Source organism: Equus caballus, chromosome 11 (assembly GCF_041296265.1).
Source record: "Equus caballus isolate H_3958 breed thoroughbred chromosome 11, TB-T2T, whole genome shotgun sequence".
Lineage (NCBI taxonomy): Eukaryota > Metazoa > Chordata > Mammalia > Perissodactyla > Equidae > Equus > Equus caballus.
In genome coordinates, this window is record NC_091694.1 from 3,757,466 (window position 1) to 3,777,211 (window position 19,746).

General features: G+C 55.5%; 1 protein-coding gene across 6 annotated transcripts; it reads left to right on the forward strand.

Annotated features, from left to right (window-relative positions):
* The first annotated feature begins 3,013 nt into the window (after positions 1-3,013).
* On the forward strand, positions 3,014-19,592 carry CANT1 (calcium activated nucleotidase 1). Of its 6 annotated transcripts, none has more exons than XM_070225865.1 (5): positions 3,026-3,148; positions 4,171-4,610; positions 13,555-14,207; positions 16,227-16,430; positions 17,398-19,592. In XM_070225865.1, the coding sequence occupies exons 2-5, from the start codon at positions 4,531-4,533 to the stop codon at positions 17,766-17,768; spliced, it is 1,308 nt and encodes a 435-aa protein (XP_070081966.1). In that variant the 5' UTR covers positions 3,026-3,148; positions 4,171-4,530; the 3' UTR covers positions 17,769-19,592. The 6 variants fall into 6 exon arrangements, with proteins under 6 accessions (XP_001490915.1, XP_070081968.1, XP_070081966.1 ...); XM_014738225.3 differs by having other exon boundaries at positions 3,035-3,148; positions 16,537-19,592; XM_001490865.5 differs by lacking the exon at positions 4,171-4,610 and having other exon boundaries at positions 3,014-3,148.
* Positions 19,593-19,746: the final 154 nt, after the last annotated feature.

The following is a 19,746-nucleotide window of genomic DNA, read 5'->3' on the forward strand; positions in this document are numbered from 1 at the left end:
GGCTGCCCCGTCATCCCACAAGGGCAGAGACTGGTATTGCAAACTTTTGAATTCTGTTCTGAAGGGGAGCGACAGGCAGGCTCAGATGGTGGCGTCCTACTGCCAAGGGGTGGGGGTGGGAGAGTCTCCATGCGGATTTGGAGAAGGAGCTGAGATGGAAACTTGGCAGCCAGAACCAGCCTCCCTGGCCGCTGGCCCATGCTCGTTGCTCCTGGATGGTGGTGTCCGTGTTCTGGAAGGCTCGGGGCAGGTGGGGATCAGGACTGGCAGCTGCAAGGACAGGACAGGCTAATCTGCTGCTTTACGATCCTCAGCCTGGAGAAGACCCCTGTCTGAAGACAACAAGCCTCTCCATGGAAGTCCCGTCTGGACTCTTGATGCAAACACGGGCAGTCAGGGGTGAGAAGGTACGCGTGCAGCCTCACTTCTGCCATTTATGTGCTTTCTGACTCTAATGGAGACATTTCACGCCCCGTGCCTCAGTTTCTCCGTTGCTCAACGTTTATGCCCCTATTTTGGAAATTCCTTTTTGGCACTTTCAGTTACACAGAGAGAGTCACAGACGGGACGATAGGGCAATATTTTACTTGATAAATAAAATGGGAGGGCCCCCTGGTGGACTGCACAATTCTAAGCACTGAACTATGAAATGAATGAGTAAGTGAGTAAGTAAACACATGAATGAACGATTAAAGTGAAGAATTTTTAGACTTTTATGCAAAGCCACAGAAACAAAAGGAGGAGAGAATTTCCAGAAGGAGGCTGTGGCAAACTCTCCAGCGACGCAAAGAAGACAAGAAAAACCTAATTGTATATGAGCCCTGAGTCCTTGTTGACTGCACGGAGAGCAGTTGTATGGCACAGCCTCTCTGGGAGGCAGTGTCCATTCACTAGAGGACATAAGCATCCTTTGAGCCAGTGATCTTTCCTCTAGGAATTTACCCTACAGATATGTTCACAGTTGTGCTCAAATATGTTGAAGGCCTACAGCCCTGAAGCATTGCTCTAATGTCAAAAGATCCTAGATATTCTACAAGGACATCATTAAGGGTCTGGTAAAATAAATTACAGTACATCCACATAGTGGAATGCCACACAGCTTTTTAGACAATGAAGCAGCTCTCTATATAATGATATGGAACAATCTCCAAGCTATATTGTGAAGTGAAAATCAAAAACCTTATTGAAAAACATTAAAGAAGACCTAAGAAAATGGAAAGGCAAACCATATACTTGGGTAGAAGAATGAATATCATAAAAAAATCTCAATTCTCTCTCAGTTGATCTACAGATTCAAAGCAATTCCATGCAAAATCCCAAAAGGTTGGACTGGCTGGGACATAGTGAGAGGCACAGGGGAATTGTCCTACAACATATGAAGGTTTATTATAAAAGAGAAATAATGAGGACAGTGGTATTAGAGCAGATGTGAAAAATTATAGCAATACAACATAATAGAAATCCCCCCAGACAGACCCAGCTATATATGGAAACTTGAATTATGACAAAACTGACATTGCACGCTTATTTGTGGGGAAAGGATGGATTATTTCCCCAAAACAGCACCGAGATGTTAGGCATCGGCAGAAGAAATATAAATGGCCCAAAAATATAAGAAAAGATACACAATCTTTCAGTGATCAGACAGTGAGAAGACATTTAATGCAGATTGGCAAAATTAAAACATCTGACAACATCTGTGGAGCAAAAGGGTCTCTCATCCATTGCATGCAATTTTATTTTTGTAAAAATTACAATAGGCAAAACTAAACAATATGTTGTTTAGCACATACATAGCTCTGTGCTGACGTTATAAAATAATGCACGAGAATTATTAACACACATTTCAAGATTGTGGTTACCTCTTGGGTGGGAGGGCTGGGAACCAGGAAGAACACCTAGAGAGCTTTCAAGATAACAGGCCTGTTTTATTTCTTAAGCTGGGAGGCATATATAGATACAGATATCTTAGCAAATAAAATACTTAATTTAAATAATAGTAGCATACGGTACACGTTGGGATTCAGTTTAGCACGACGGGAAACAAATGAATTCCAGAAGGGTTTGTTCCCTCTGCCACACCCCCACCCCCCACCTCCGCCAAGGAAAAGTGTAGAACCATATGTTTAACACATTTCTGTTTGGTTTGGAAAAAAGGTAATTGAATATATGTGTTTATGATTTGTTTGTGTGTCATAAAATATTTCTAAGAATAACCACAAGAAACTAGTAATAGTGATTGCCTCTGGGCAGGGAATGCAGAAAAGGGTGGGAGGGACGGTTATTTTTCACTGTGCACCATTTAAACAGTTTGAATTTTCCCCTGTGCTTCTCTTACTTGATGGAAGCCTCTTGAGAAACCGGGGATGTTCGCACGCACGCAAAGCCCGAAGGCGCAGCCCGGCAGAGCCCCGAGCTCTGCGTGATGCTCCATTGCTACCGGGCTTTTTTCAGGATTTCTAAAATGGGCATCATTGCAGGACTCGGGGGTGAGAGGCAGGGATGCCTTTTAACGCATTCCTTTAAAATAGCTCCGAGGCAGGGGAGGGGACTACAGAAAACGGATGAATCAGAGACGCTTATTTGGGGGGACGGGGTTGTTGATTGCAAGTCAGCAGCCGGGAGACCCCCACCCCCGCCCAGAATACTCCAGCCTGTGGACCTGTGCCCTGACCGCTCCTTAGGAAACTGACCAACAGAGAGCCAGGGAGAGGCGCTCTTTGAGAATGACGGGGGCAGAAAGGGGTCCGCGCTTCTCCAGCTCCGGGCAAGGGTTTCCACAATCTCAGCTCGAGGAATGATAACCCCCCGCCTCCAGTAGCCTTCATCCTCACCCCCACCCCATTTTTGGTTCCAGAATAACGCGGTGGAAGGGCCTGAGGGTGGGCAGGGCAGACGTCTGCATCTCTCTCTCCTGTCCTTCCCGGGCCGCTGCTCCTCCTCCCGGACCCGCTCACTGAGCAACAAAAACTACAACCCCCAGCAACCCCAGCCCGCGCCCGCGCGCAGCCGCAGAGTGGAGGCTGCCGGGAGCGTGTTGCTCGGAGGCGGGGCGAGCACGCCGGGCGGAAGTCCACCGCCGCTCGGACCCGGTCTTGCCCGCAGCGAGGCTCCGCCGCCTGCGGGTCCCGGAGCCGGCCCGCCCTGGGTGAGTGACGGCTGCGCCCGCGGCCGCCGGTGTCCTTCCTCGTGACGGCCCGTCCCGGAGCCTGCCGCCGCCCTCCACCCCTGCCACGTCCCGCCCCTGACCCCGCAGCCTCCCTCCCCATCTGACCGCGCGGGGCCTCTGCCCCCTGACCCGCAGACCAGCTCTCTCCTCGGACTAGGGTGGGACGCCTCCCTCTGACTCTCAGAAATTGTCTCCTTCTTCCGACCGGTGGCGGACACCTCCCCCCTCTGACTTACTAGATACCTCTCCCCTCTGACACTGGACACGTCCCCCCCACCCCCGCCTTGCAGGACCCCTACTCTCTCTGATTAGTGCGGGACACCAACCCCCTGTGACTTGCTGGACACCCCCGCTCTCTGACTTGCTGGACATCTCCCCTCTCTGACTTGCAGAGCCCCTCCCCACCCTGACTTGCAAGACACCTCCTCCCTCTGACCTGGGGGACTCCTACCCCCTCTGACCCTGAAGGCCACATTCCCTTCCTGACTCGTGTGGGACATCTATCCCTGAGGACAGCCCTTTCCTGCCCCCCTGTGATGTCACCACCCCTACTCTGATCTGTGCAGGGCCTCTCCTGACCCACTGGGGAGCCCTCCCCTCTCTGACCAGCGCTTTGTCACACCTGCAGCGGGCCGACCTTCCCCACCCCAGGCCTTCCTCTCCTGCCCCTCTCAGCGCAGTTCACTTTCCTGCCTTTTGCACCCAAACTATTTCTCCTCCCCACTTCCTCTTTCTCCTCCTCCTCCCTCTCCCCTGTCCTGGTCTGGATCCTTTGGGGATCAGCACCTCCTCGCCCTGCTTGCTGCTGGTGCCTTCCCCTTGCCCTGTGTGTCCCCGGGCTTGGCGGGCACCTGTGGTTCCTCTTCTGTCTGCCAGACACGTCTTTCTCCCAAGTGCCTGAGTGTCCCCAGCAAACCAGTATCTCTTAGCACGCTTGCCCCGTGGCTCGTTCCTGTCTCAGGGTGTGTGCTTGACATCTTTTCCCTCCACGTTTTCAACAGAACATAGGTGTGGGAACACACATCTGCTGATGTTGGCTGAATCTTGCTCGCTCTTCAGTGCAAGGTCCTGGGGTCACAGAACGGAGAAAAGGAAGTCCTTCGGGAGCTGTGGGGTCTCTCCGGCCTCTCCTTCCTTTCCCTTTGAGGAGCTTTATTGAGAAAGATCTTCCTGGACTGGGCTGCAGACCCTCCTCCAGTCCCCGCCCCACCCACGGGCCTCCCAGCAGAACAGTCCAGCCTGAGCCTGTGGGCACAGTGGGGCTCCTTCCAGAGCAGCCGGTGGCCGCCCTGGTGCCTCTCCCTGCCAGCCTCAATGAGCCTTCTATTCAGGCCTCAAGCGCCCTGCTGAAAGGCACATTGATGGCCAGCCCGCTCCCCTCTGGACTTGGCAGGGGCGTTCCGACCTGTGCAGTCCAGAGGTCTTCCGGGAGAGGACTCAGGTGATGTATGGACTGCTCGGGCACTGTCACGAGGCCACACAGTGGTCTGGGGATACAGGAGTCTCAGTTTCCTGGCCCTTGTCCAAATTAACCTGATCACAAAAGGCAGTGGTACATCATGGAGTCACAGGGCGGTGGAGGAAATCGGATGCTTGAGAGTGTAGATGCCACTTTGTGGCACCACGTGGTTCCTCAGTTGAGGTGTAAATCTGATCGTCTGATGCTCTCTGTTAGCTGGAAGTCTCCTTTCTTCCCCCTAAAGCTATACCCTAGGTGTACTTCATGCCATGTTTTCATAGCCCATAGCAATGTGCTAAATGTGTTGGTTTAAGCTGTTGGTACTTGAGGACATTTTACCTGCCAGTCTCACTGTGCCCCAAATCTATCATGCCTCGTCGTGCCACAGCGTCAGAGAGGAGAGAGCAGGGTGCAGTGGGAGGTGGGTGCTCACCCCCACTCCCTGAATGTGGCCTTTGAGGTGCACACGAGCAGGCTCCCACAAACACGCACAGCCCCTTTCATCTAAGTCCCAGGACTTTCCGGGCGGCAGCGTGGCCGTGCTCCTGGCAGCCGTGTAGGGTAGGTGTATAAATGCTCCAATGTTTTCTCTTTCAAAGACAGAGTATCTCACATCTGGGAGTGTGGTCCAGAGTCCTGAAATAGTCGGGACTGTGCCGTGGAAGTCATTTCTCTGTTGTACAGACATTTGTGGAACGGTACTCAGGATCCTGAAAACGAAAAGAAAAAAAAAGACAATGATTATTATTCTCCCTTCAGTAACGTTCTGGAGTGTGGAGATTTCCTGGAAAGCTCTTATCAAATGCCAACATTAAGGGGATTTAAAACTTTTATATTGATTTTTTAGGACTTTTATGTTGATTTTCATTTTCATTAGACCTAGACAATTACCTAGGAAAAAGTAATCCTGCTAATGGAGAAATCTGTTTGGGAAGATGTCTCGGTTTTCTCCTTTGTCCACCTTTATCTGGAATCCTACTTGTTGATCTGTGGTACGTGCAGGCTTTAAATGGAGCTCACAGTTCCGGGTTCCCAGACAGAGCGCTGCTTCCATCGTGCTCAGCCAGGGGACGTGCCGTGGGGAACGAGGCAGGAGCAGGGTTCCAGATAGGGCCATGTGCAGGCCTGGGGCCAGACTGGATACAGTTATGGCGAATGACAACGTGGCCATCAGTGTGAGATTAGAGCCCACCCAGAATGACTCCCAGGGGTCCCACAGGGAGGAATGAGTCCTGCAGTGCTGGCCACTGTCACATCTGCAGCAGGCCGACCTTCCCCACCCCAGCCCTGGCCTTCCTCTCCTGCCCCCCAGCACTGAGGAAGGTGGGAGAGAAGGTGGGTTCAGGCAGGTGCAGCTGCACTGTCTGTGGGAGCAAGCCCTGATTTGGGTCAGTCGTGGGATTATTGCATCCCCTTATTCTCAGGCTCTCTGGAAAACACCCCCAATGATGTGTAGTGGTATTTCAACTGAGAGGGTAACTTTTTTCTTAAAATTCCTTCAAGTATAACGTTGATGATACAATTAAACATACCCAGCCCTACTGTGATGCAGTAAGTACAAACTGTAGAGGATTCTGAAGCTGTGCTGCCCACCCCATAGACAGAGCTATGTGTGAACAGTCCTGGCCCTTAGGAAAAGCTGGGGGTTCCTTCCCTGTCTCCCACCTCATGGTTGGCAGAATAATGGCCCCCAATATGTCCATGTCCTAACCCCCAGAACCTGTGAATGTGTTATGTGGCAAAGGGGGATTAAGGTAGCAGATGGAATTAAGAGTCCTAATCAGCTGACCTTACAATAGGGAGATCATCCTGGATTACCTGGGTGGGCCCAGTATAATCACAGGGTCCTTAAAAGTGGAAGAGGGGACAGAAGAAGAGTGTCAGAGGGGAATGATGGCAGAAAGGCACAGAGAGATCAGACATTGCTGGCTCTGAAGGTGGAGGGAGGGGCCACAAGTCAAGGAATGCGGGCAGCCTCTAGGAACTGGACAAGGAAGGAAGCAGATTCTCCCCAGACCCTCTGAAAGGAACTCAGCCCTTGATATTAGCCCAGGGACCCGTGTCAGACTCTGTCCTGCAGGGCTGTAGGATAAGTTTGTGATACCTACCAAATCTGCGGTGGCTTGTTACAGCAGCAATAGAAAACTGATATACTCCTTTTGGGTAGCTGACTTAGAAGCAGAAGGCTGAGCAGCGAGTTATCCTGAACTGTATTCAACTTGGTCCAGTAAGCAGTTGCTAAGGGGGCAAGGGGAGGCAGAATTTAGTAGGATCCAGGGTCTCCGCCTTTAAGGAAGTTACCGTCTGGGAGGAGGAGCGACCTCAGTAATCCATAAAGGACAGATTTGACTACGATGATGCCCTTTTCCGTCCTGGTTTCCTTCTGCTGCCCACCCCTGTCCAAAATTGAAATGGCATTTTCAAGTACAGTAGGAAGGCTTGGTGAGTCCAGAACAGAATGCCTCGCAGCAGGAAACATTTTCAGGGAGGCTGGCCCACAGGAGGTGTTTCACAAACGCCCCTGTCCCCAGACACGCCATCCGCGATCTCTTGGCCGCCACCCGCGCTGGTGCTCTGGAACCCTCGGCCTGCCTTTGCGGCTCTAGAGCGTCTGTAAGGTCCGCGGGTAGCTCTTTGCTTTCCAACCAGGAAATGCACTTTGGCAGTGAGCAGAGCGGGGACTCGGAGGCCTGCCTGCTGTGGACTTAGAGTTCAGAGACTGTGGTGGCAAGGGGAGGCAGCTGCTGGCAGGAGTGAGGGCCTGGGGAGGAGGAGGCAGGGAGCTGGGTGTGGCCCTCCTTATCTCTCACTTCCTGCCCCTCCCTCGTTCCTGAAAGGAAAGAATTTGCCCTGGCTGCTGCCTGTAAACCTGTTTGTTCTGCCGCCTGTCACATAGTGCTCCAGAAGGAAGCCGGAGAAAGAGACCTTCTCCGGGTAGGCTGTGTCAGGAGTGGCTGCCCCTTTCGTCTAAGCCTTGCGTAGAGTCTGGTGGCAGGCCCGAGGATGGCCCGTGAAGGTAGGGTGTCTGACTCGTCCTCATTTTTCATCCTGGGGTAGGGCCCCGAGTGTGCATGGAGAGAACACGCTGCTCACCTTGGAGTCTGGGAACCCACTTGGGGGTGGACACACATGGTCCACCTTGCTATACAGGCCTGTTCTGTAAGGAGGAACTGGTTCGGCAGAAAACAGCCATGCCTGAGTGTCCTTGGGTTATTCTTGACACCACCCTAAAAAGAGGGGGTGGGGAAGGAATTAGGACCCCAAGCCTCCTGGGTGCTTGTTGCTCCTCATGGGTCCTCTTTCCAGGGACACTCCCCTGCAGTGTGGGGGTGCAGGAGAAAGGGAGCCAGCAGGGGTGCAGGCCCTGGGGTTTCTGACCTGGAAAGAACTTGTTTGCAGGCCCACCTGGGCAGGTGAGCCTGTGACCGTTTACTATAGCAACTTGGTTCTCCTTTTCCTGATTAGACAAAATCAACACGCTCTCCTGAGGATGGTGGGGTTGACAGACTTCTGGTCACAGTACAGCAAACATTTAACTGACGTGGAGCCTTGAGGGTGTGGGTGAGGAGAGAAGTCCCAGAGGGCCCCGCTTCCAGGAACAGCTTTGTCTGTTTCAGCTCTCCCCTTCAGTGGCTCATTTCTGTTGGCGCTTGTGGCGGAGAAATTCTTTTGTTTTCTTTTGAATGAAAATGCAAGCCAGCGCTCTGCACCGGGCCCCCAGCAGCACAATACGCAGGCTCTGACCATCAGTTTTAGGTGATAAACCAGCAGAGGGTCATGGAGAACAAATGGAAAGATGACTGGTTGGAAACTTCCTTTTCTACAAAATAAAAGTAATTCCTTGGGGTCCTGAAGGAGAGATGAAGACCACGGCTGGGTGTTGGTCCAGAGGGAGGTTATTCTCGGGGTGAAGCTGCAGGATTTTCTGGCAGGCAGCCAGCTGTGCTGTCACTGAAGGCAGTCATTCTCTCGTTTCTGCCCCTCCATTAGGTCTTGGGAATCAACCTGACCCAGCAGAGCCCCTGCCCTCCGGGAGCTGTCAGTGGGGAGACTGGTTGGGAACCGGTCCTTGCCGTCCGGCCCATGCTGCTGCAGAGCCACGGCCCACACAGAGGCGGCCCAGAGCACAGTGTGTCAGGCGCGTTTGTCTCTAGGGCTGCCGTAACCAGTTACCACAAACTTGGTGGCTGAAAACAGCACACTTCTGTCCTCATATTCTGGAGGCCAGATGTCCAGTCTCAGTATCCATAGGCAGAAATTAAGGTGTCCGCAGGGTCGTGCTCCCTCCAAAGGCTCTAGTAATCGAAGGCTCCAGGGGAAATTCCATCCCTGCCTCTTCCAGCTTCTGGAGGCCTCGGGTGTTTCTTAGCTGTGGTCACATGGCCTTTTCCCTTCTGTTTTTTGAGGAAGATTAGCCCTGACCTAACATCCACCGCCAATCCGCCTCTTTTTGCTGAGGAAGATTGGCCCTGAGCTAACATCTATGCCGTCTCCCTTTATTTTATGTGGGACGCCTGCCACAGCATGGCTTGACAAGTGGTGCATAGTTCTGTGCCCCGGATCCGAACCTGCGAACCCCAGGCCACTGGAGCGGAGCACATGAACTTAACTGCTGTGCCACCGGGCCGGCCCCCTTCTCCTCTTCTGTCGTCTGCAGATCTCCCTCAGCTTGCCTTTTACAGGGCTACTTGTGATTGCTTTCAGGGCTCACCTGGCTAATTGCCCCATCTCAAGAGCCTTGGTTCAGTCCTACTTACAGAGTCTTTGTTGACACATAGGATACGTTCTCGGGCTCAGGGATTGGGCCTGGACACCTTTGGGGCCAGTGTCAGTCTCCCACAGGAGGGGAGCTCACTAGTGGGGGAAATGGGGGTAGGGACAGTGGAGGCATGATTCTCATGGCTCAGCCAGAGACTTCTAGATGGTTCCATATGGTCAGAGGAGATTAGCATTCCAGGTGGAGGAAGCATCCTGTGCAGAGGGGCGGCACGTGGAAGATGGACTCATAAATTACCCGGCGTCATGCGAGCGGAGAGCGCAGGAGGAAGCGGGTCTGTCTGCAGGCTGAGGGGTGCGTCCTTCAGCTGGAAGGCGTTGGGGTCTAGTGGAGAGTGTTAACCCAGCTTTGCTTTTCAGAAGAGTCGTTCTATCAGTCATGTGAAGGATAGATTTGAGAGGGTCCAGACTGGAGCCCCTACGGTTTGTCTGTGGGTGGATAGGTAGTAGATACTTCCAGCTTTGCAGGCTGTGTAGTCCCTGCCTTGCGGACAGGTGAGGGGACCTGGCGCCTGCCGGGATGTGAAGAGGAGAGAAGGCGATAGGACTGCTGGCCAGGGTGACTGCTGAGGGCTGGGAGTGTCCTCAGCCAGGGCAGTAAATTCCTGAGGGGAGGACCTGTTCTAGGTGCCTGCGGGCTTGTGACCAGGAGGCTCGGCAGGTGGGCACGTTGGCCTGGAATTCAGAAAGGTTCGGGCTAGGAAGGCTTGGGAGCCCTCACTTAGAGACCAAGGTCACCTTGGGTAGACTCAGAAGGAAAATAGGTGGGCAGCAAGGGAGGAGCCAGCCTTGGGGGCTTAGAAGGGATAGATGGGGAGGAGGACCCGCAGACAGTGTCCCATTCATGTCGCCATCCCTGCTGTCAGGAGATGCAGAGGGACACCCCATGGGACATGCTCTCAGAGTTGCACCTCAAGAGCAGCCCTGTGGTTGGTCCTCTCCAGGAAGCACGGGGCAGACCCTGGTATGGAGCGTCCAGCTGGGACAAGGAGTGAATGCTCTTCCAGGATGGTGAGGGCTGGGGAGGGACAGAAGGCGTCACGGGGACGCTCCGTTCATAAGCTCACGGATTCACCGTGCGTCCACAGTTTTCACTGAGTGCTTTCACTGTACCAGAGAGTGTGGTCTGGAGCCTGCGGTGATGCAGGTGGGGACCTGGACACGTGTATGTAGACTGTGAAGAAGGAGCCAGAAGGGCAGGCGTGTCGAACTGACCCCTTCGCCCGGGACCAGGGCAGCCTGGGGTGTGGGGGCGTGGGCGTATGGCTCCACCCTGGGCCCCTGGCTGCTGAAGGAGGCTGCACAGTCTCTGCCGGGAGCGAGCAGACAGGAGATGCGGCGGGATCACCAGTGACAGTGAGGATGGTGACTCAGGAATGGAGAGGGAGTTAACCAGGGGCAGTGAGGACGACACATCACAGTGCTGACAGTGGGCTACACAGCACCCATTGTGTCCACAGCACCTGGAGCGCAGTGTGACAGCCGGGCGGCTCAGCCATCGGGGGCTGGATCCAGGCTGTGCGTTTGCAGAATAACTGTTGTGGGGCATGGGGACAAGGAGGACGAGGCTGTTGAAGATGTGGTTTAATGACCCAGCACGGGCTGTATTTTTCATTCCTTCAGCAAATGTATCCTCAGTTCCCATGCTTGCCCAGCTGTCAGCCAGGAGTGTAAGCTGGCGGCAGGCAGGTCCTTGCTCCCTGGAGCTAAGGCAGAGCAGAAAGAGTCAGTCAACATGCTGAGAGGGTGAGGGGAAGGAGCCAGGTGCTGTGGTGGAGAGGGGCAGTCTTGGGAGGTGGGCAGGCCAAGTCTTACTGAGGAGCTGACATCTCAGAAAAACCTAGAAAGGTGAAAGTGAGGTGGGCACTCGAAGAGCCAGGGCAGGAGTGTTCTGGGCGGGGGCTCAGGAGCCTTGCCCTGGGTGGGTGAGGGCGAGGGTGGTCGGCTCTCTGGGCGGGAGTGAGGTCTGGGCAGGGCTAGCCACGCAGGTAGCAAGGGTCTACTCCTAGAGTGGGCCACTGAAGCAGGCAATGACGGGTCTGATCGACTCACTTGAGAAGCAGGTGCCGCCGGCCGTGGGGGTGAGTGGTTGTTGGGGAGGGGCGAGGCGGCGGACGGGCTAAGGGGCTGAGGGAGGCTGTCTGTGTGGTTCCAGTGAGAAGGGGCTGTGGAAGCAGATGAGAGCCGACAGGAGGGAGACGGGTGGCCCAATTGACGGTGCTTGTGATGGAGTAGATGCTGCGGAAGGAGGTGGGGACCCGGACCACACCCAGGTTTTCTGAGGTGGTAGTCGTTCATAACTTTCTGCCGAAGTATAGTATTCATGCAGAACAGTGCATCTCCTAGAGTTTTGATGAAAGCTTAGCCTGGGCAGCTGTGAATATGGTTTCCCCATCACCACCACTATTCCTGAGGGAATATCTGGGGGCAAGTGGGTTGGAGGAGAAAGGGGAGAAAGACTTAGGTTTTGAAATACTGTGTTTAGAGTTCGAGTTAGAAATCCAGGCACAATTTTGAAGAGGTGAGATGTAGGAATTGAGAGCTCGGTGGCCACGTAGGGCTGAAAACAGATGCTGGGCGGCTTTGGCCCATGTGGCTTTTGAGGCCACACTTCGTGCAACCATGCAGCAGGCGCAACCGGGAGGAGCAGGGTCTCCTGTTCCCCAGCCCTGAAGGCCTCAGCGACCAGCTCCCTGGCTGCGTGGCATGGGAAGCGACCTCCTGGGGGAGGAGGGCACCCTTGTCCAGGAGGGAAGTGTGGAGGCCAGCCCCACGCACTGTGCTCACTCCTTAGAGGTCACTTCTCTGCACCTGACCCTGTGGCCAAAACCTAAGAATCTGTCCCAAAAGCAAGGGAATGGGCGAGCTGGCTTCCACATGGAGCCTGGGCCAAGTTTTTCATCCTCGGAGCCAGCACCCTGCAATGTGGAGGGGGACCCGGCCACATAGTCTGAGTCGGGGGCGCCCAGGGTGGCATGGACTGTGGAGTCCCCACGTCCTTCCCAGCTGCCACCTGGCAGTGAGAGGAGCACCTGCCCCTAAAGTCACACCATTGGTGGTTGTACAGGAGGAGGCGGAAATGCCCCAGTGGTCGGGCGAGGGGAGTTCCTTAGGCTGGGACGTGCTGAGTTGCTCCTGAAGGACAGACCGAGCCGCAGCCTGGGGCTGACGTTCGCTGATTCTGCTCCCCCAGCTTGGCGGCTGCCTGGGAGACAGATGCTGGCCTGGCGCTGCTGTGGCCACGCTGAGCTGCTGTGGCCCGTGCTGGGGACGTGAGCAGGGGCAGGTGGTGAAGACCTGCAGTTCCTGCTGCCACCATCTGAAGGTGGTGCTGCACCCGGGGAGTCGGCCGGGGGGCCTGAGGCCAAGCCGCGCCCCAGGTGAGCCCAGCTGTCCTTTGCAGCTGACGCGCTGGCACGCTGGGCTCCAGGCAGAGAGGGCCATTCAGACTCTGGTCCCTCAGTCATTTGCATTAATAGAAAGGTGCCGGGGACAGATGTTGCCAGAAACAAGTATTTCTGTTTGGCTTGAATCTGTTTTATACTTACATTTGAATTTTACAGAAACTTAACCCAGAGGGGAGTAAAAACTTGCATAATGAGCATGTGTCTGCTCTTTGCACTGTTCTAGGTGCTGGGGACACAAATGAACAAACCGGTAACTATGTACCATGATGTCAGGTGGTGATAGATGCCAAGGAAGGGACGGAGGGTGCCATCGGGAGGGCTTCTCGGCTGAGGTGACATTTGGTTAAAATACATATCTGTACCCTTTCTGTTATCCTCTCCCACCCAGCCCCCTCGACCCCCCCCCACCCCTCCCCACACTCCTGGCCTCACTCCCCTGCTGTTCCCTCTTTCTGGGATGGCAGAGCAGCAGCCTGCACAGACCTTCTTTCTCTGCCGCCAGCTGGGTCAGAGGAGATGGAATAGTTTTGCTTTGGGAAGACTTCTCATCTTGCTGAATAAGAGAAAACAAAGCTATTGCTAGAGTCAGGATTTGATTAAGCCAAGGAAGGAAGGGCCGCAAAGTGGCGGTAGTACTGTCTGTCCTGGATAAGGCAGCCTTCAGACCGTGCACCTTCAAGTCATGGGGAAGCCACTGTGCTTTGCGGGTCGCTGACCTCTCTCCTGTCTCCCTGGGTGTGCAGGTCCCATCTGCCCTGCAGTCTGATGCCTGTTCAGCCCTCCAACCACCTGGAATGGAATGAGTCTATGCACTCCCTCCGGATAAGTGTGGGGAGCCTTCCTGTGCTGGCGTCCATGACCAAGGCTGCGGACCCCCGCTTCCGCCCCCGCTGGAGGGTGATCCTGCCGTCCTTCGTGGGCGCCGCCGTCCTCTGGCTGCTCTACTCACACCGCCCACCCCCAGGCAGGCCACCCGCACCCAATGCCCACAACTGGAGGCTCGGCCAGGCGCCTGCTGACCGGTACAACGACACCTACCCACTGTCTGTCCCCCAAAGGACGCCAGGCGGGACTCGGTACCGAATCGCTCTTATCGCTGACCTGGACACAGAGTCAAGGGCCCAAGAGGAAAATACCTGGTTCAGTTACCTGAAGAAGGGCTATCTGACCCTATCAGACAGCGGGGACAAGGTCACCGTGGAGTGGGACATAGGTCACGAGGTCCTGGAGTCCCATCTGGCAGAAAAGGGGCGGGGCATGGAGCTGTCTGATCTGATCGTCTTCAATGGGAAACTCTACTCCGTGGATGACCGGACAGGGGTTGTCTACCAGATCGAAGGCACCAAGGCTGTTCCCTGGGTGATTCTGTCCGATGGCGACGGAACCGTGGGGAAAGGTATGTTGGGCCGCTGTGCCTCTGGGTTTGGTGAGGTGCTGGGGGAAACGTTCGGCCGCCCATCTGCCAGCTTGGTTTGCACGCGCTCGAGGAAAAGCGTTCTCGTGCCCAGAGGAGGGGGCATCGGGAAGAGCTAATCTCCCTCCTGCTCCTGGCCCATGGCCCCCCCAGCCCGGGAGCACAAGCCTTGTGGCCCTCCGACCAAAGTGGGGTCCGGAATAGGAGCCGGTTGCTAGAGCACTGCCAGCGAGCGGGGTCTCTGCTGGGAGAGGGCTAGGGCTCTGTCCGCTGTGGCTCCAGGGCCTCTGAACGGGCCCTTTACGTCTTACGAGGTATCTTCAGAGCCTGCTGGGACTGCACCCTCCACGTGCCTTCCCTTCAAAGCCCTCGTGTCCAGTTGCGCTCTTTGAACTGAGACCGTATTAAAAAGTAAACTTTTGCTGCCTGGCACTCTTTTCTGAAAACCCAGCAAAAGGAGGGTCTGTGTAAGAGCCCCTTGACGGGAACCCGACCTTGAAACCAGCCGTGACCCACAGCTCTGTGGTTTGCCTGAAAGGAGTTAGCACCTGCGGCCGGCATGGGACAGAGCTAGAGAGCGAGCCGAGGTGGCCCCTTGCCTCGGGTGGGCGAGGTGGCAGGGGCACTGGGTGCCAGCAGGAGGGTTGACAGGAGCTGCCTGTGTGCCCGAGCTCTTGGTGGGTCTGCACCTTCTGGAAAGCTGAACCACTGCAGGATGTCTGAGGTCGGGGAGGGGGGGAATTGCGTTAGCTGGGCCCATGGGCACGCTGTCTGCCAGGCCATCCCCGTGCAAACTCCCTGCAGGGTCTGCCCGAGGCTGGGGCAGCTGGCCCGAAACGTGCCTCAGCCTGGGTCCTAGAGAAACTGGATTGCCCATTTCCTGCCTCCGTCTGCCATAGTTTAGGTAGCTCTGTTCTTCCTCTTGGATCGGGAAGAACGCAGAATAAAGGCAGCCGTGGGGTTGCCCTTTGGTTGGATCATCCAGAAGGGACAGAAGACCTGGTGAGTGGAGAGCATCTTATCTTGAAAATGGCCCAGGGGGCTGAGCCCAGGATCACAGGAATTCAGCAGGTCCCTCCAGAGCCGCCTGCCAAGAAGCATTCCCGAGGCTGCTGCCGGCTCGTGGAGAGGGTGGCCACTCCAGCTCCTCGGGCCGGCAAGAAGCTTGCAAACCCTCTGGGAAAGCAAGCACGATTCAGAACACGGGTGTAGGGACAGGTGAGAATACACTGGAGGAGCAAAAGTCCCCACACATCTGTATGTGTTGCAGCCTTCAAAATCAGGTTCACACCGAATCAGTCCGTCTAAGAAAAGAGTCATACCGATTGGGATGGACACCATGAGCCCCCACGCCAGCCCCTTAGCAGCTCTGGCTACTGGCACTTAATTTACCCTCAGTGACATGTCAGGTATGGCTGCAAGGACAGCAAACGTGTTCTGCTGTGATGGGCACTTCAAGTGCTACCAGTTCCCTGGCATTTGGGCATGATCGTGAAGTGGGGGCTTACAGCTTGAGAACGGGGTTTGACCATCAGAGGAGATTGACAAGCTGTCGGCTGGGCCTTTTGGAGCTGGGGGAGGGGCCACCAGCTGCAGAAGCAGCTTAAATCGCGTTGAGAGGACGTCCCCGCAGAGTGTTCTGGATTGAGTTGCCGAAGGAGAACGTGATGGTTCCTGGAGGGGAGGGAGAGAGGAGGGGGACGAATAAAGACGGAGGGTAGGTGCCCACCTGCCCGGCGTGAGTTGTCGTGGGGTCTGCTCTGGAGACAGGTGCCCGACTGCTGACCCTCTGGAATGGAACTCTGAGCCAGGCCATCCTAAGCTCTGCTCTCTTGTCATGGCCTCATGGCCTCTAGTGAAGTCTGAGCCAGGTTACCTCTGACACCCATGGCTGCTGGACCGAGAGGGCTCTCTGCTCTTGCCTGACCAGACCCCACAGGAGCCCGATGGCAGAGTGCTAGCCATCATCTCAGGCACGCCCCTCTCATTCTTTGTCCCTAGGCTTCAAAGCTGAGTGGCTGGCTGTGAAGGACGAGCATCTGTATGTGGGCGGCCTGGGCAAGGAGTGGACCACCACCACGGGGGAGGTGGTGAACGAGAACCCGGAGTGGGTGAAGGTGGTGGGCTGCAAAGGCAGCGTGGCCCACGAGAACTGGGTGTCCAGCTACAATGCCCTGCGGGCCGCTGCTGGGATCCGACCACCAGGTAAGGGACCAGGCCCCACCAGGTGGGCACGGAACAGACACCGTGCACTGGGCGTTTGTTTCCAAACACAGCAGCTTAGTTTCTTTCTTAACTTTGTTGATTTCAGCTGTCTCTGATGGCTGCTCCCATCGGGCCAATGGATTCTCAGGGCAAATGAGCCGTTTTCTCTTTCATCCCTCACTCACCCGGACAGATCACCTCCTGCTGTCTCGGTCCACAGCGCATCACGCCAGGCCTAGTTCTGGCTGTTCCCTTGGGGGTCAGGGCCTCAGGCCTCGCACCTGACATGGCAGAAGCAAGACGGACAGAGCCCTGGTTCTTTCCCCCGTTTTCCGAGGGTCGTCATGGTTTGTAGCGGGGAGTTGCCGTGCTTGGAGCGGCCTGGTCAGCCCTAGGCTGAGGGAGACAAGCCTCTGAGGACATTGCTTTGCCCCCAGAGGGCTCATTCTCCATCCTTAACTGTAATGGGAGTGATGCTTTCTCTTCAGCCTCGGGGCCACCTCTCCCCACCCGTCTGTTCTTAACAGATCAAACCTGCTCATCTGGCTCTCTCCCCTGGGCTCTCTCTCCTTCCGTCCATTAGCACCCAGGAAGCAGAAATACAGACTGACCCCATAGCTGTGGCTTACCAGCGGCTCTGGGGAAAGCCAGCAAGGGAGCTTGGCGAGGGGAGGTGGGGCGCACCAGAGACGTGGTCTCCTCCTGCTTTCCCTCTGTCTTTTTAGTCTGGATAATCGGGAACAAAGCAGAGGGAGAATCCCCCGGGAAACACGGAGACCTAGAGCAAAGACGGGTGGTGCTGCTCCGGGCCGACAGGCCACCTCACTGCGTCTCCCGGAGCGCGTGCAGGGAGCCCCGGGGCCCCCCGCCTGCTGCAGGGCCGTCGAGGGTGCTGCACACCCTGTGGTGGGGAGGGGTGGGCCCGCCCGTCGGGGCCGTGACCTGTGGGTCTGCTGTGTCCCCCCAGGCTACCTCATCCACGAGTCCGCCTGCTGGAGCGACACACTACAGCGCTGGTTCTTCCTGCCGCGCCGCGCCAGCCACGAGCGCTACAGCGAGCGGGACGACGAGCGCAAGGGCACCAACCTGCTGCTCAGCGCCGCCCAGGACTTCGGCGACATCTCCGTCAGCCGCGTGGGGGAGGTGGTCCCCACGCACGGCTTCTCCTCCTTCAAGTTCATCCCCAATACCGACGACCAGATCATCGTGGCCCTCAAGTCCGAGGAGGACAGCGGCAAGGTCGCCACCTACATCATGGCCTTCACGCTTGACGGACGCTTCCTTCTGCCGGAGACCAGGGTCGGAGGGGTCAAGTACGAAGGCATAGAATTTATTTAAGCCGGAGAAATGAAGACGTTGAACTGGGCTGAGGAGTGGACAGTTTTAAGCTACATCAGGACTCAAATTTGATAAAAACCAGAGGACGGCACTTTTACGTGGTGTTTTGTTTGCTTTCCTCCTCTCCTGAACTCGGGCGGATGCGCGGTGCAGAGATCTCCAGGCTGATCGGGGAGTCAGCGCCGTGCTGAGCCCTGTGCTCCCCAGCGGCCTTCTGTGCTGCCGCCTGGTGGTAGAAGCAGATCATTGCAGGCATCTTAATTTGGGGCCCATGCTCTCTAATTCTGCTAGGCCCTTCCTTCCTTCCATCTGACCTCCCTGTCTTCCTTTCCGTTTGTCCTTTTGTTCAATAAATCTTTCTTGAGCTCTTCCTCTGTGTCAAGCACCGTGCCCCTGACAGGGAGTCCGAAGTGAACCTGCTCGTAGGAACTCCCAGGCTACCCCTTTTCTTTCCTCGTGAACCTCGGGCATTAAACCCACCCCCCAGGCCCTCGGGAAGGCACCTGTGTCCCCGGCAGGATGCTCAGGGCTGTGAGCGAGGGCAGGCCCGGGGTCGCCCGGCCCCTCCCCGTCCCACCCTCATGGCAGACATCTCAACTTCATGGGGCCGACCCATGTTCTCCTTCAGGAAAATTCAGTGGCCACGTAGCACTTTGAAGTTTTAATTATTAACTTCTTTTAATTAAAGCAGTTTCGTTTGTCATAAAATTGAATCTCCAAGTCTTATCAGGCAGGGCGCCCCGCATGGTTAAATTCATTCCCAGCAGTGGAGGAAATTGTAATTAAGCAGTTAAGAGTTGGCAAGACAAGTGTTTAATTGTTTCTAAGTCCTTGGCCAGAGGTTACAAAGATAAAGAAGGCCTTGCCTTTTTCTAGGCACTGTCAGAAATTGTTGTGCCTTTAAAGCCCCCCAGGAATGACACTTTCCTTTCCTGACGGTGAGGCCGGGTCTGAGGGCCGCGGCCGCCGCTGGGCTCCTTTACTCCGGAGCTTGTGGACGAGGCCTCCCTGGCCCTGCGCTTTCTGTCCCTGGCCTTTTATTTCTCCTCTTCCCTCTGGAGCTTTGCCGCCTCCTCTCCGTGGAAAGTCTTCACGAAACCTTGGCTTGTCTTTGTCCCTGTGGCCTCTTCTCAGTGCTCCAGGGTGAAGACTGAGGGTTCGGCACACGCCAGCCAGGACCAAAGCCTAGAGGGGCTGCTGCATCCGTGCCCCTCGCCAGAAGCTACCTCACCCTCGGGACGATGTGGGGGTCCGTGATGGCCGGGAAGGGCCGTCTCTTGGGCTCTGACTGTTACTGTGCGGCTCCGTCTCACAGGCTTTTCCCACTCGGAAACTTTAACACAGCCGCTAGCAGGGGCCCCAGTAAGGACGGCCATCTGTCTGTCGTCTGGTCGTCTGTTTCTTCCAAACAGACGGCAGAAGAACGGAAAACAAGCTGTTGAAGGTGACACGTTTCTCTAGAACTCGGCTCCCACTGGGCACAGCCTGGAGGACCCAAGTCTTTTCTGACTTTGCCTGCCCGGGCTCCCTGGCTCACCTCCGTGTTGAACGTCAGTGATGTTAGGGCTGTGTGACTTTAGAAATACAGAGACGAGACCAGGAAAGTTGGAGGACTTGGGACAGTCACTAAGTTGAGAGCTTTCTGCCTCAGCCACGGCCTAGGTGCCCAGAAGCAGCATTTTCACCCAATCAGTGATTTTCAAATATTTTAAAGCTAGCCTCCCCCCCCCCCACCCCATATTCGCTGCTGTAAGCATAATGATTGTGTTCCTTCCTACTGGAGCCATTGTTTTGTAAACAATAAAGTGCCAGAGGGGACTGTGAGTTCTCTTTTGTCTCCTGGTCTGTGTTGGCTGTTCTCCAAGGGTGCCGCCTGGGGAATACAAGAGAGGTGATGGTTCACACGCCTGCTCAGTGAAGGGTGTGCTCTGTCTGTGCCCGTGGGGGGGCAGGGAGCACTGGCAAAGGGAAGCAAGAA

Excerpts from the sequence above, each read along its gene's own strand:
- CANT1 (XM_070225865.1), top strand. The coding sequence starts at position 4,531 with ATGGCCAGCCCGCTCCCCTCTGGACTTGGCAGGGGCGTTCCGACCTGT. Across the intron at positions 4,611-13,554 it reads TCTTCCGGGAGAGGACTCAG|GTCCCATCTGCCCTGCAGTC; the intron begins GTGATGTATGGA and ends CTGGGTGTGCAG. Across the intron at positions 16,431-17,397 it reads TGCTGGGATCCGACCACCAG|GCTACCTCATCCACGAGTCC; the intron begins GTAAGGGACCAG and ends GTGTCCCCCCAG.